Source organism: Nicotiana attenuata, chromosome 1 (genome assembly GCF_001879085.1).
Source record: "Nicotiana attenuata strain UT chromosome 1, NIATTr2, whole genome shotgun sequence".
Lineage (NCBI taxonomy): Eukaryota > Viridiplantae > Streptophyta > Magnoliopsida > Solanales > Solanaceae > Nicotiana > Nicotiana attenuata.
In genome coordinates, this window is record NC_031989.1 from 24,584,065 (window position 1) to 24,597,661 (window position 13,597).

At 38.6% G+C, this 13,597-nt stretch overlaps 1 protein-coding gene across 3 annotated transcripts in view; it reads right to left on the reverse strand.

The window, feature by feature from the left end:
• LOC109219461 overlaps positions 5,944–13,597 on the reverse strand; it is a 13,228-nt gene continuing 5,574 nt past the window's right edge. The window contains exons 6-8 of one of the 3 annotated variants that reach the window (XR_002066951.1): positions 6,649–6,741; positions 6,415–6,556; positions 5,944–6,330 (exon numbers count right to left, since the gene is read on the reverse strand). Coding sequence is in view for 1 of the 3 variants with exons in the window: in XM_019384005.1 (XP_019239550.1) it covers positions 6,474–6,556; positions 6,649–6,741 (176 nt within the window). In the remaining 2 variants the exon portion in view is untranslated. Of the gene's footprint in view, positions 6,331–6,410; positions 6,557–6,648; positions 6,742–13,597 lie in introns of all 3 variants that reach the window. The other 2 variants (XR_002066954.1, XM_019384005.1) reach the window with 2 other exon arrangements.

The window sequence follows — 13,597 nt, forward strand, 5'->3', positions numbered from 1 at the left end:
CCTATATGATCTTGAGTTGAATGAAGCTTACATTAGTGGATACTTACATAAGGGGCAAGCATATGGTACCTAGAGCCGGACTTGTGACCTTTTCTTGAGAGAGATGAGTGAATTCCCATTAACCTCGATTTGTGTGTCAATACTCTAAAAGGGTGAGGTTTGCTTAGGGAGAGTTAAGGATGTGTGAGTTTGGGTTCCACAATGACTAAAGTAATTGAAAGAGTTCGTTGATGTGTTGAGTCAACTCTTGATGCTCTTGTGTCACAATTGATCCATGGTTTTTCAAAGGTTAAATGTTGTTAATGATGCATTCGTATTGAGGGCAATTGTTAGTCTCAATTGATGCTTGTTGAGGTTACTTTAGGATAGCTGGAATTCTTGGATTTTACCTTAAGGGGTGGGTCTTATTTTGTTTGCTTGAGGACAAGCAAAAGCTTAAGTTTGGGGGAGTTGATAACTAGGGATTTTGACGTATTTTATGCTCCTTCTTGCTTACGCTTTGATTATAAATTCTTACAAAATAGTCCCAAAAGGCTCATAAGTTGTGCTTGATTGCAGGTTTGATCGACAAAGTGACGAAATGTCAAAGTTCGGCTCAAAAAGGAGTGAAACCTGCTCAAGTACCAAAGATAAGGCAAACTCAGGACAAACAGGCCTAGTGCGGCCGCAGTCCATTCTGTGCGGTCCGCACTAGGGAGATTCAGAGAACTGGCAAAACAAGCTTCAAGGCAGTGCGACCGCAGTCAATCTTGGGCGGTCCGCACTGAAGGCTTCGCGGCCGCACTATCATTATGTGCGGTCCGCGGAAGAGAAGATCAGAGAGTTGCAACTTGCCCAGGTTCAAGCCATCGCGGTCCGCGATCATGCTTGTGCGGACCGTATTGGAAGCCTCCGCGGCCGCGGTGCATTCTGCGCGGTCCGCGGAGCCTGAGTTCAGAGAGCCAAGACTTCAAGACCAAGCCTAGTGCGGCCGCAGTCCATTTTGTGCGGCCCGCACTGACCACGCAGGGGCGTTTTTGTCCAGTTTTTCCAGCTTAGTATAAATAGAACCTTTTTCCATTTTTAGGGAATCGGTTATTATCAGACATCAGCTGCGTTCGTGCGAAGCTATTTTGTAGCCATTTTGGGCACTTTAACATAGTTTTAGCAATTGAATCTTTATCTTCATTTCAGTAATTTAATATTATGTCTTTCTCTTCGACTATTTCTTTGATTTTCTCTTCAAGCATGAGTAGCTAGACCCATTAGCTAGGGTTGTGGCTCAACCTTAGTGTGGGTAATTGATGGGTGTTGTAATTTAAGGTTAGATTGATTATGGGTATTTGTTATTTGGGTCAATTTTATGGTTTAATTTATGAATTAGTTGTTGCAAACACTAGTTTGTGCTTAGTAGACTTGGGCTCTTCTTGAGAAAGAGAGCCTTAAGTCTCCAAAATTGATTCAATAAGGAATTAGGATGGACTCCAGAGATTTGATAGTCCCAATTAAAGGGTTAAACCTCGAGAGAGTAATTACCCGACTTGAACCCTAGTTGCTCGGGCATATATGCATACCCAATTGATCTCGAGAGAGTCAATTGGATAAAACCACTCTTTCTACCGAGAGGTGTAGAGTGGGTAGTATTGAGTAACGGTTATAACATATTTCCCCAATCATGTCAATCGTGCCTTAAATGCAATTACCCGTCAATTAGCCACCTAGGTAAAGGTCACTACCCTAGTGCCCTTTAAACTATTAGATACAACTTGTAGCAATTTACTCTTAGCTTAATATAGTTGTGTTTCCAATTGGTAGTTGATAATAGTAGAATATAAAGAAAACCCCAAAAATTATGAGAAGACCACACACGCAATCCTAAGCTAGATAGATACTCGACTCCAATCCTAGCTCTCTGTGGATTCGATCCCGACCCAAAATCGGGTAAAAGCTATTGCGACCCTCTCTCGCTACCTTTTAGTGGTGCGGAGTTGGCAGCTATCAGTTAGGTAGTCTAGATTATTCATATCGGTAGTATTAGTACGTACTCTCGCATTTGGTTGGTATTAGGTTTCTTTGACTACCTGTCGTTTTTTGCTTTTCGATCATCTTACTATCTTGTTATTTATGCTGCTTTTACATGGCTTCTCGGTATTGTCCCTTCTTGTTTTTCTTTTTATTATTGTAGTTCTTATGCTTTCCTGAGCCGAAGGTCTATTGGAAACAACCTCTCTACCTCTACAAGGTAGGGGTAAGGTCTACGTACACACTACCCTCCCCAGACCCTACTATGTGGGGTTATACTAGTATGTTGTTGTTAATGCCTCTCTATAACAACCTCGTTTGTGCCGATATTTTTTTGCTTTTATAGTGAATGGTTGTTATAGGCCTATAACGAAAATTGACGTTTAGATACTTTTTGGGTGTTGTAGATAAAAATTAATTATTTTTTCTTTTTAGTGTTACATATAAAAGATAAGAAAATTATTAAAAATTAAAATCTCAAAAAGATATGCATATTTCACTAATTAAATAATGAAGAAAGCTAATACATTATTAATAAATTCATAACTAAATGTATAAAGATTTAAACTCTAAGGCGGACATTTTAAGCTACCTAAAAAAATAAATTATTTCAAGATTGATGGAAGAACTTTATAATTGTAGCTTGTTTCGTAGATTTCATTCTCTTACTAGCAATATAACGCTTGAATTCACGAAGGTTCGTGTCTAAATTTTTAGCAAAAAAGTAACAAAAGCTTTCCCTTGAAGACAATCTAAGAGCTTATCGGTTAAATTTTCTATCTAAATATTTTTTAAAATTTGTCCAATGAAAAAGATATCATTTGCAATCGTTCAAATCTTATATCTTATGCAAGATAGAAACTTTGTTTAATGGAAAAGATTGTGTGCATTTTAAAACTATTATAATAATCTTACAGATTTATAGAGGTTTAATTTTACAAAAGAGCGTTCTGCTATAAATATGATTGTTGCTGTTATAGGTAAAAAGCAATTATATCTTCTTGATTTCTCTATGTTATTTTTCTTATTATTTTTTTCCAACTTCTTTTCTTCCATGCCAGTATCCCTCCCATCTTATCCATGCAACAAATTCTAGTCTAGTAAAAAGAATTACAACGAAGTCAAGGAAAGCCATGACCGCTTAGAAAACACACACATCATATTCAATAAGCTATATCCCCTCTGTAATACAACTTGTAAGAAAAAAATAGATAGGTTTTGGTTTTGTAAATCGAGGGGAGATGCCTATTGGCTATTGCTAGACGGGAGATACCTATAATTTACAGGATTGCTTTTTCTTTTTTCCTCGAGAAAAATGTCTTCGGCTTCAAGACTTGCAATTTCCAGAACAGATGTTAAACAGATAAATAAATAAATGGAACTTCCACCACAACCTACGGACAAATCTGAAGCCTAATAAATTGAACACTACAACTAACAGCTTGTTTGGATGGTTATCATATATCATTTCATAATGTATCGTACAATATGGTATTGTATTATATCATTTTGAAGTATACAATGTTTGAATAGATTGTATTGGTTGCAGTCGTTTCATGATGCCGTACCAACAATATGAAAAATAAACTTGCAATATTATAAAGAAAAAGTAAGGTACGAGGCAGAAGTATTATATAAAAAGGTAGGGTAGAGGATAAAATATGATTATCTATACTATATTAAAAGTGGGAACCCCTAAACCTAAAAGTTGAATTACCATTTTACCCTTCTTACTAATCATCTTATTTAATTATTATTAAACAAAAAAAAAAAAAAAACTACCAAAAGACACTAAAGCTTCATACGCTCCCAACCAACACTTCATATCCCTTCATCCCATACATGTATCAAGGCCTTTTCCACAATGACGTCCAAAGAATCCTTGTCTTCGCCATGGACATCAATTACTTCAGCAAGTAGAAATATGACAGAGAAAGAAATTAGGGTACATACCCACATATTCACACAATATATTATGAGATTACGACCATTTATCTTAATATTAGTTTGTTAAAATTGAATTCTATAAATCACCAAGCATAAAAAATATTAAAAATTATGAGTACAAAAGTAGAGCTCGATTTATTGCATCGCCATCTGATGCAACTAAGTTGTTGTCGTTGTTTAAGAAGTCCTATAATTTCTATCCTAACAATGTGACATATTTTTACAAGAATGTCGCAATAGTGAGTCAGCCAACGAAGATTGAGGAGGGAAGAGAAGTCAAACTGGACTATGTATAACAGGTATCAATATCTATTGTTTTACGCTGCCTTTAGGGGGTGCTCAGATGCATTGAACCAAAATTTGGATGCTTAGTAATGTCATGAGACGATTTCATTTGTAGTACTTACTGCTATAAACGATTTCCTTTGTGTTCTTATAATTGTTTTGGTATATCTGTGATGGTTTGAGTTCGTTGCCCCGTAACTTTAATGTAAATTTCGTAATTGTATTAAGAAATTCACTAAATGTGTATAAAAATTTAAATTCAGAACTCAATTTATAAACTTGATGTCTTTATTCTAAAATTTAAAAGTCATAAAGTTCAAATTATGATTCTGCATCTGCTCAAGACTTAAAATTTGTGATGAAAAATAACGTATACATTTTATTACTTGATGCTGCAAAAGTATTTATTAGATTGCAATGTCAAAAGCGTACATCCAATCAATGTTTTAACAATAGCTTCATATCTTTAGCATCTACTCAATTTACCTGCAATAACATTGATATGCTATTTTATCTCTTTTGCAACATTAATTTTCAAGTGACTATTTGTCCGAATCTTTTGATTGTAGTGCTTCCCTCTTCTTCCTAGAGATCTTCACTATAACTCACAACATCTGTCAGAGATTCTGAGAACATAAAAATTTAGAAAGAATTAGAGTATGAATCACAGAGAAAGTGACAACACAATCAGGTACCCTATTATTTATTTATTAATTTCTTCCTTTGTGTTTTTTTTATGAAAGACAACTGATGTAAACGTTAGGGTAGAAGAGTTATTCTATGATCTTGCAATAAATGTTTGTTGTGTTTAGGAATGAATTAGTTAATGTTAAATTTAACTTTGTTGTTCTATTGCTAAACTGAAATCTATATGGGATATTATATAGATACATGCATTAGATCATTTAGAACTTTACTTTCAATTTATTAGGTGATATAAAATACAATGACCTTCTCTTTATTTTCTTTCCAAATATCCACTAAATTGTTTCTGTTAACATAAATTGACAAGCGACAGATGCATATTTAGTTATAAAATATTAAATTTAATGTAAATTTATTTTATACTCTTCTAACAGATTATTTGGATTACTCAAGCACACAATTAGTAATATTTTGCTTTTTGCTAAGTAGAATTATTTCAATTTCTATATTATTGTGTAAGTGGAAATCTCAATGTGAAAAAATTAAAAAATCTTAATAACCTAAATATCCAATTTATACCGAGAAAAAAATAAATTTATTTGAAGGGATAAAATCTTTCAGATTAGTTGTTAATGTTCAAAATAATTTATAACTAAAATTTTCCAGTTTTTTTTGTTTCCAACCGTTGCTACCTTTTCAAATAAGAAGAAACAAAACTATTGCTTGGTAATGTAGACGATGTCCAACCATCTTAATCTCAATAAATAAGTTATCATGCGCCATTTATATTGGTAATTCATAGAAACTTGTAATTTATCTTCTTATTTATAATTATTTACTCAAACTTTTATTTTAATAATATTAATATTATTTACAAAATTATATATTATATAATTCGGTATACACGTGCAACGCACGTGCCGAAAAACTAGTTTAATAATAAGGAAGAGCAAGATGAGAGGAAAAAATAAGGTAACGACGCAACCAACCAAACCGATCGTTCCATAAAGTGGTACATTTAGTTGTTACTTAACGACGAATTTAACGATACTATACAATAAAATATAAGTAACAATCAAAAGAAACATTGCATTTATGTAACAATACGATACAATACAATAGGTAACAAGTAACGACCATCCAAACAAGCTTTAAGGCTTTACAACCACAGGCATAAAATCAGTACACAAAAGCTAAGGAAAAAAATACTTCTAAGAGACAACGTAAAGTGTAAGCCCTTTAGAAGGATGACGTTTTCTAGTTATTCATTCATTGTTTCGTTGTCCAAGCTTTGATAGTAATCAAGAAAGGATAATCTGCCATAAACAGTGGCCAATCACAAGCTAAAGGACTCAAAACTTTCAGTTCCAACAGTAAAATCTTCGTCAGTCACAGTCCTTTTCCAAGCAACCCTCCATTTGAATGCGCTAGAATCAAATATTGATAGTAATGCTGCATAAATAGTAAACACTTCAGAGATGCATTTCGATTAAGGCAGGGAAATTCTATAAGATGACATTGATAAGCAATACCTACAAATAATATGGATCTCACTTTGTAAAACTGAAAGCTGACACCTGAACCTTCAGAAGAGGTCAGCAAATGAAAATTTGGTATTTGGGTGTTTCACCTCCAATGTTTAGGTAGTTAACATCAAAGGCAACTTGCCCAAAATCATCTGTGGACAGCAAAAGATTGTATTAATTGTTGTCAAAATTTTCATGACGAGGTTAATAGAATTTTTGATTCGGGGATAAATAAAATTCGAACCTTCATAGAGGGTCCTGGCAATGTGTACGTACTCAGGTATGAGGTCCTTGTATATGACTCCAGTTGGATGTGCATCCAAGACAACTAGGACTCCTGCCAACAAGAAGTTTAACCATCAGAAGTCGCAGGAAACTTGTGACCTTGTTATCTGTAAGAGAAAACTGTTCTTTTTTGGAAAAATTCAATCATATAAATAAATCTTGTTCTACAACACTGTTATTTCAATCTAAATTTCCCTTGGGGGAAATAACATTTGGATTTCAGATATGTGGATTTTATGCGGCTAATTCCTTCCATTTAGACACTGAGAGAGAAAACTGTTTCCTTAGTCTTTCTAATTAAGTCTCATTGGTGGGAAGGGGATAGCGGGCGCTCATAGATTGAGGATCGGGTCGTGGAACATAGGCACCCTGACGGGTAAGTCCATTGAGTTGGCGAAGATTCTTCAGAAAAGGAGGGTCAGCATAGCTTGTGTGCAGGAGACTAGGTGGAAAGGGTCGAAGGCGAGGAATGTAGACGGGTTTAAGCTGTGGTATTATGGGGTCGTGAGGGGTAAGAATGGAGTGGGTATCTTGGTGGATAGGGATCTTAGGGAGTCCGTGGTGGAGGTTAGGCGAGTGAACAATAGGTTAAGGTCTATTAAGTTGGTTATTGGTGGTTGCGTCCTCAATGTCGTCAGCGCTTACGCGCCGCAAGCAGGCTTAGACGAGGAGGTTAAGAGGCGCTTTTGGGAGGGCTTGGACGAGTTGGTGAGTAGTATTCCCCAATCTGAGAAGTTAGTTATTGGAGGGGATTTTAATGGTCATATTGGGGCTGATGCTGGTGGTTATGGTGAGGTGCATGGTGGCTTTGGCCTTGGGGTTAGGAACGGAGGAGGCACTTCGCTGCTTGATTTCGCCAGGGCTTTCGAGCATTTGATTGCGAACTCGTCATTTCAGAAGAGGGAGGAGCATTTGGTTACTTTCAAAAGTTCGGCGGCGAGGACTCAGATTGATTACCTCCTCCTCAGAAGGAGCGATAGAGGGTTGTGCAAGGACTGTAAGGTTATTCCGGGAGAGTCCCTTTCGACTCTTCATAGACTCCTAGTGATGGATGTCGGTCTCTGGGTGAAGAGGAAGAGGAGGGGTGCTCGGGGCAGGCCGCGGATTAGATGGGGAGCTTTGACTAAGGAGAAAGCCCAGGAGTTGGAGAGGAGGTTAGCTGATGGTGGAGCTTGGAGAAGTTCTGGGGAAGCGGACGCAATGTGGTCAGTGACGGCAAACTTGGTTAGGGAGGCAGCGCCGGATGTGCTCGGGGTAGCCAAGGGCTATTCTGGCAGACATCAAGGTGACTGGTGGTGGAACGATGTAGTCCAAGGAAAAGTGGAGGTGAAGAAGGTGGCGTTTGCTAAGTTGGCAGGGAGCTCAAGCGAGGAAGAAAGGAGAGTTAACAGGGAGAACTACAAGGTGGCGAGGAAGGAAGCGAAGCTGGCGGTCACGGAAGCAAAAAATGTGGCGTTTGGTCGCATGTACGAGGAATTGGGGGACAAAGGCGGGGACAGGAAGTTATTCAGGTTGGCTAAAGTGAGGGAGAGGAAGGCGCGGGATCTAGACCAAGTTAGGTGCATCAAGGACGAGGATGGTAGAGTTTTGATGGGGGAGTCTCAAGTCAAGCAGAGGTGGCAGGCGTACTTTCGAGACCTGCTTAACGAGGAGGGGGATCGAGACGTAGAGCTAGGGGAGTTGGGGAATTCAGAGTGTCATAGAGACCTTGGGTACTGCAGGCGCATTAGGGTGGAGGAGGTCGTGGGGGCTTTGCGTAGGATGAGTAGGGGTGAGGCGACCGGGCCAGACGAAATCCCGGTGGAGTTCTAGAAATGCAGTAGGTAGGTAGGTCAGGAGTAGAGTGGCTGTTCAGGTTGTTCAATGTGATCTTCAGGACTAAGAGGATGCCGAAGGAGTGGAGGTGGAGTACAGTGGTGCCCGTGTATAAGAACAAAGGGGATATCCAGTGTTGTAACAACTATAGGGGTATCAAATTACTAAGCCACACCATGAAAGTCTGGGAGCGGGTGGTTGAGGCGAGGGTGAGGGAGATGACGTCTATATCTGTGAACCAGTTCGGTTTCATGCCGGGCCGCTCCACTACAGAAGCTATCCACCTTGTCAGGAGATTGGTGGAACACTTCAGGGATAAGAAGAAGGACCTGCACATGGTGTTTATCGACTTGGAGAAGGCGTACGACAAGGTCCCAAGGGAGGTGCTATGGAGGTGTCTGGAGGCGAAGAGCGTGCCGGAAGCCTACATCAGAGTGATCAAGGACATGTACGATGGAGCTAAGACTAGGGTTAGGACGGTGGGTGGCGACTCAATCCATTTCCCGGTGGTAATGGGGCTTCATCAAGGATCTGCACTTAGCCCTCTCTTATTTGCTTTGGTGATGGATGCTATAACACGCCATATTCAAGGGGATGTGCCATGGTGTATGCTATTTGCTGATGACATAGTCCTGATAGACGAGACGAGGGTCGGTGGTAACGAGAGGTTGGAGGTCTGGAGGCAGACTCTCGAGTCCAAGGGTTTCAAACTAAGCAGGGCTAAGACAGAGTACCTGGAGTGCAAGTTTAGCGCCGAGCCGAGCGAAGTAGGCAGGGACGTCAAGCTTGGATCTCAGGTCATCGCCAAGAGGGACAGTTTCAGATATCTTGGGTCGGTGATTCAAGGGGACGGAGAGATCGACGGGGATGTCACTCACCGTATAGGGGCGGGGTGGTCGAAATGGAGGCTTGCATCAGGAGTCTTGTGTGACAAGAAAGTGCCACAGAAACTCAAGGGGAAGTTTTATAGAGCTGTGGTTAGACCTGCCATGTTGTATGGGGCCGAGTGCTGGCCGGTGAAGAACTCCCATGTCCAGAGAATGAAGGTTGCGGAGATGAGGATGCTCAGGTGGATGTGCGGGCTCACCAGGTTAGATAGGATTAGGAATGAAGTTATTCGGGAGAAGGTAGGGGTGGCCCCAGTAGATGAGAAGATGCGGGAAGCGAGGCTCAGGTGGTACGGGCATGTGCGGAGGAGAAACCCCGATGCCCCGGTGAGGAGTTGTGAGCGGCTGGCGGTGGTTGGCGCGAGTCGAGGCAGAGGGAGGCCCAAGAGGTATTGGGGAGAGGTGATTAGGCAGGACATGTCTAGAATGCGGATTTCCGAGGACATGGCCCTTGATAGGAAAGTCTGGAGGTCTAGTATCAGGGTTGCAGGATGGGGGCTTCTAGAATTTTCGTACTTTGTCCCGGGGGTGGGGGGGGGGGGGGGGGGGGGGGGGGGGGGGGGGGGGGGGGGGAATGGGGGGGGGATTGATAGGGTTCTCCATAGATGATCTGTGTATTGTATGTGCCCCCCTTATGGGGGTTACTGGTCGATATATTTGCATGCCATTTTAATTTATGGTTTATGTTTAGATAATTATTTAATGTGATTTCTGCTGGAGTTACTAAATGCTTTTTTGCTTTTTATTTTTGTTTTTGTTTTCCTTTTCCTTTTCCTGAGCCGAGGGTCGATTGGAAACAGCCTCATCTGCCCTTTCGGGTAGGGGTAAGGCCTGTGTTCGTATTACCCTCCCCAGACCACCTTGTGGGACTATACTGGGTAGTTGTTGTTGTTTGTTGTTGTTGAATAATACACACTTTGCAGATCATCAGGATATGTTAATTATTATCCTAATAGATTTGATCATTTTATTTTATATTTTGAGAGAAAGTCAAATCAAAAGATGCGAAAGTACACTTCACAACAGTGGGGAACTTTCCACTAGACGAGTAATCTGAATCCTTCTAGCTTTTTTCACTTTTTCAGGGGATGGGGTAGGAAAAAACTCATTTTTTTTATTTTATCAAAGAAACATACCTGGTGCTAACCAATTCTTTTTGTAGAGTTGCTAGCTAATGGCGCTAGCCACAATATGTTCCGCAAATTCATCGAATCATCATAAGAGACATTAGATCCTGTGAACAATAAAAATCTAAATAGAATGAGAATAAAGAGCAATCATTGTTGTATTTTTGAAATCTCATTATGCAAAAACTTCGGAGGGTTAGAAACAATGATGGATCAAAAACTGCAAATAGTAAATAAAGTTGGAGAAGAATTCAATTCAGAACATATCAGTTGATCTCTGAAGGAAGTGGGTCAAAGCTGCAGACTAACCTATTTGGCAGTAAGCCCATGTTTGTAAGGGAAGATTTCTTATCATATGCTGGATACTCCTTAGCATGGAACCTGGAAAAGTTTTGCAGTGTGAAATCATGAGCATTCTCACACAAACAAGAAAAGAAACCAGATATAGAAACAATAAAAAGGAAAAAAAAAAACTTAGTTTCGTATGGAAAAGCAGCATTCAGAAATTCCAGTCAACAAAACACAGAAAAAAAAAGAAACAACTGTATCCATGGGTATGAGTGGTTGATGACGGTTTAGAACATAAAATGAGTACGTGTTAAAACATTTCCACTGATTTCGTGTTTTCGGAATTACAAGATTAAAAGGAATTTAAGATTCCCTTACCTTCTCTTACTCCCTACTAAGCTAACAAACAAAGGCCTCTCCCATGTCATATTTAATTAAACATAGAGAATCGATAAATACTCTTAGGTTCAAGGATTCAAATACTTTCCTCTTCCTTTATGATAAATAGGTTTTCCTCGAAAACGGAGAAGAGCAATTAAACTTACTGATAACTATAAAAGCATTTCTTTCGTATTGTAAATTCATCAAAAATTACACTCATTAATGGCATAAGTCTAGTGGTATGAAGGTTCTCCATAAGAGCCAAAATTAGAGAAGCTGCTAAAAATAAGTGAAGCCCCTCCATCCCCCAAATTACCTTAGTCCAACTCCTAAAGCAATCTGGAGAATGAATTGAAAATTCTACTTTTACAACTAAAAGCCTAACAGATTCCCATCTTACAATCTGGATCTCAAATTAAGTAGAAGTTATAATGATGCATGAATGAATACCACTCATGCTCTTTTGCCTTTATCTAAAACCTAGCGCAGTTCTCCTGCTAGAATATAGTGCACTCCATATTGCTACCACAACAGCAACACCATAAAGCAACCCAAATCATAAACCAAGAAACCCTTCATTCATCACCTAAGTCCTTCGTGGACATCAGAAGATTGCGGAGAGCAGAAAAGCTCCATTTCTCTGAAAGTATGCAAACGAAGATCAACTGCATAACATACTCTTTTTTGAAAAGGATCAACTGCATAACATACTTAAGTTAAACAAAGAAGAAATCCATTTAAATAAAGTACCACACATACTCTCTCATGGATACTGATCAACAGGCTTCACTTTAATAAAGAATTTTTATCCATCTTATTACATTATTAGCTTACTGAAAAACACAAATGGCTAGATGATAGCCTTACTACTGCATTTACTCATTCCTACAACTGGAAAGGAAATTAATATGTTTACAAATGATGTTTTATGTCAAGACATGCAGTATCAAATGACATGGAAGATCTACCATTCGAAACTATAGGCCATAGCAAAAGCAGTATAATACAGTTTCGAGTCTTGAACAGGTTAGTCATTTCAAGTTGAATCAGATGTGTTATGCCTATTCTCCTTAGAATCATACTGCAAGTAACACAAGTTAAATATATTCAAGAAAATACGACAATTTGGTTGAATTACATATTGACGCAACAACCACAGATACTCGATCATATTGCCTTTTTTATCTTGCTTTTAGCACTAGATTTGAGTTTTACTAATCTGATGTTCATTATCTCCCTGCTGCTTATAAGATGGATTGAAGAGTTCAGGGCTTCAGGCTATAGAGATGCAATCACGAATCAAGTTAGACGAGCATCCATCATATTCTTCAATAGGTTAATGGCATCTTGTCCAGTTTTCTCTAATCCTAGTTCACTTCATTATTTACCAGCAGAAGAAGTAAAAAGAAACATTTAAAGAAGAACATCTTCCATATATCCGATTAGCTAATCAATAAGTGCAAAACAACTTTTATTTGCAAGGCCGTTTTACAATTGAAGAGTTCTTAGGGTCTGCCTTTGTGGAACACTCACAACAGAAGCATCATTTGTCTCATGGTGTGCAACGAGAACAGTAAGGGTTCATGTCAACTTACAAAATCCCAAGCCTTCCAGACTCTCTGGCAAGAAAGACATGACCATGAAAGAAGTCAATCGCGACACATGATGTATTTACCCTACACTGGGTCCCCGAGCAACAACCATTTCAACAAAAACTCAAGGTATGAATTATTCTCCTACAAAACAACAATTAAATTCAACATCAAACAAAAACCAAGAAAATCCTCATTTCAAGAGGATCTAGAAGTTTTTAAATGCTGACCTCTATTAAATGAAAACTCTCCCATAAGGAGTTCTAGTTAAGTTCACATCGGTCTTCCTTTGATCCTTCAATGTCTGGGAACCTGCACATCGAAGAGGAATGCACTTACTGTAAAAGAGCAGACTAAGACAAAATGAAAGGGGAGGAGTGCACTTTTATACATTGCTATATCAGACCATATTAGTACGGGATATCTTAAAGTTTTCAGATTCCGACGAGTTCTGAATTTGTCTCTGTTTTTTGCCTCTAAAATTCGTTCATAGCACAAGTTAGGGTGAGATATTTTTGGGTACTGCATTTAATAATATTGTACAAAGAGTGCACCAATTTAAAATTCCAGCTATATAGTAATATGTTGAAATGGTGCCAACGCTAATTTGTCAAGAAATTGCATGAGGCATTACAAAAGCCAAAAAATGTACATATCCTTTGTTTTTAACGCAGTTTGTTGGTTTACAAACTCTACTGACCAAAGCCTAAGCTTTCATGACAAAAGAAGATAAAGTTAGAACTATTTGTTGCATTCTTATTTTTTTTAAATAGGATTTGTTTTGCAATTTTAATTATGATAGGTATTTAAAATGAGTT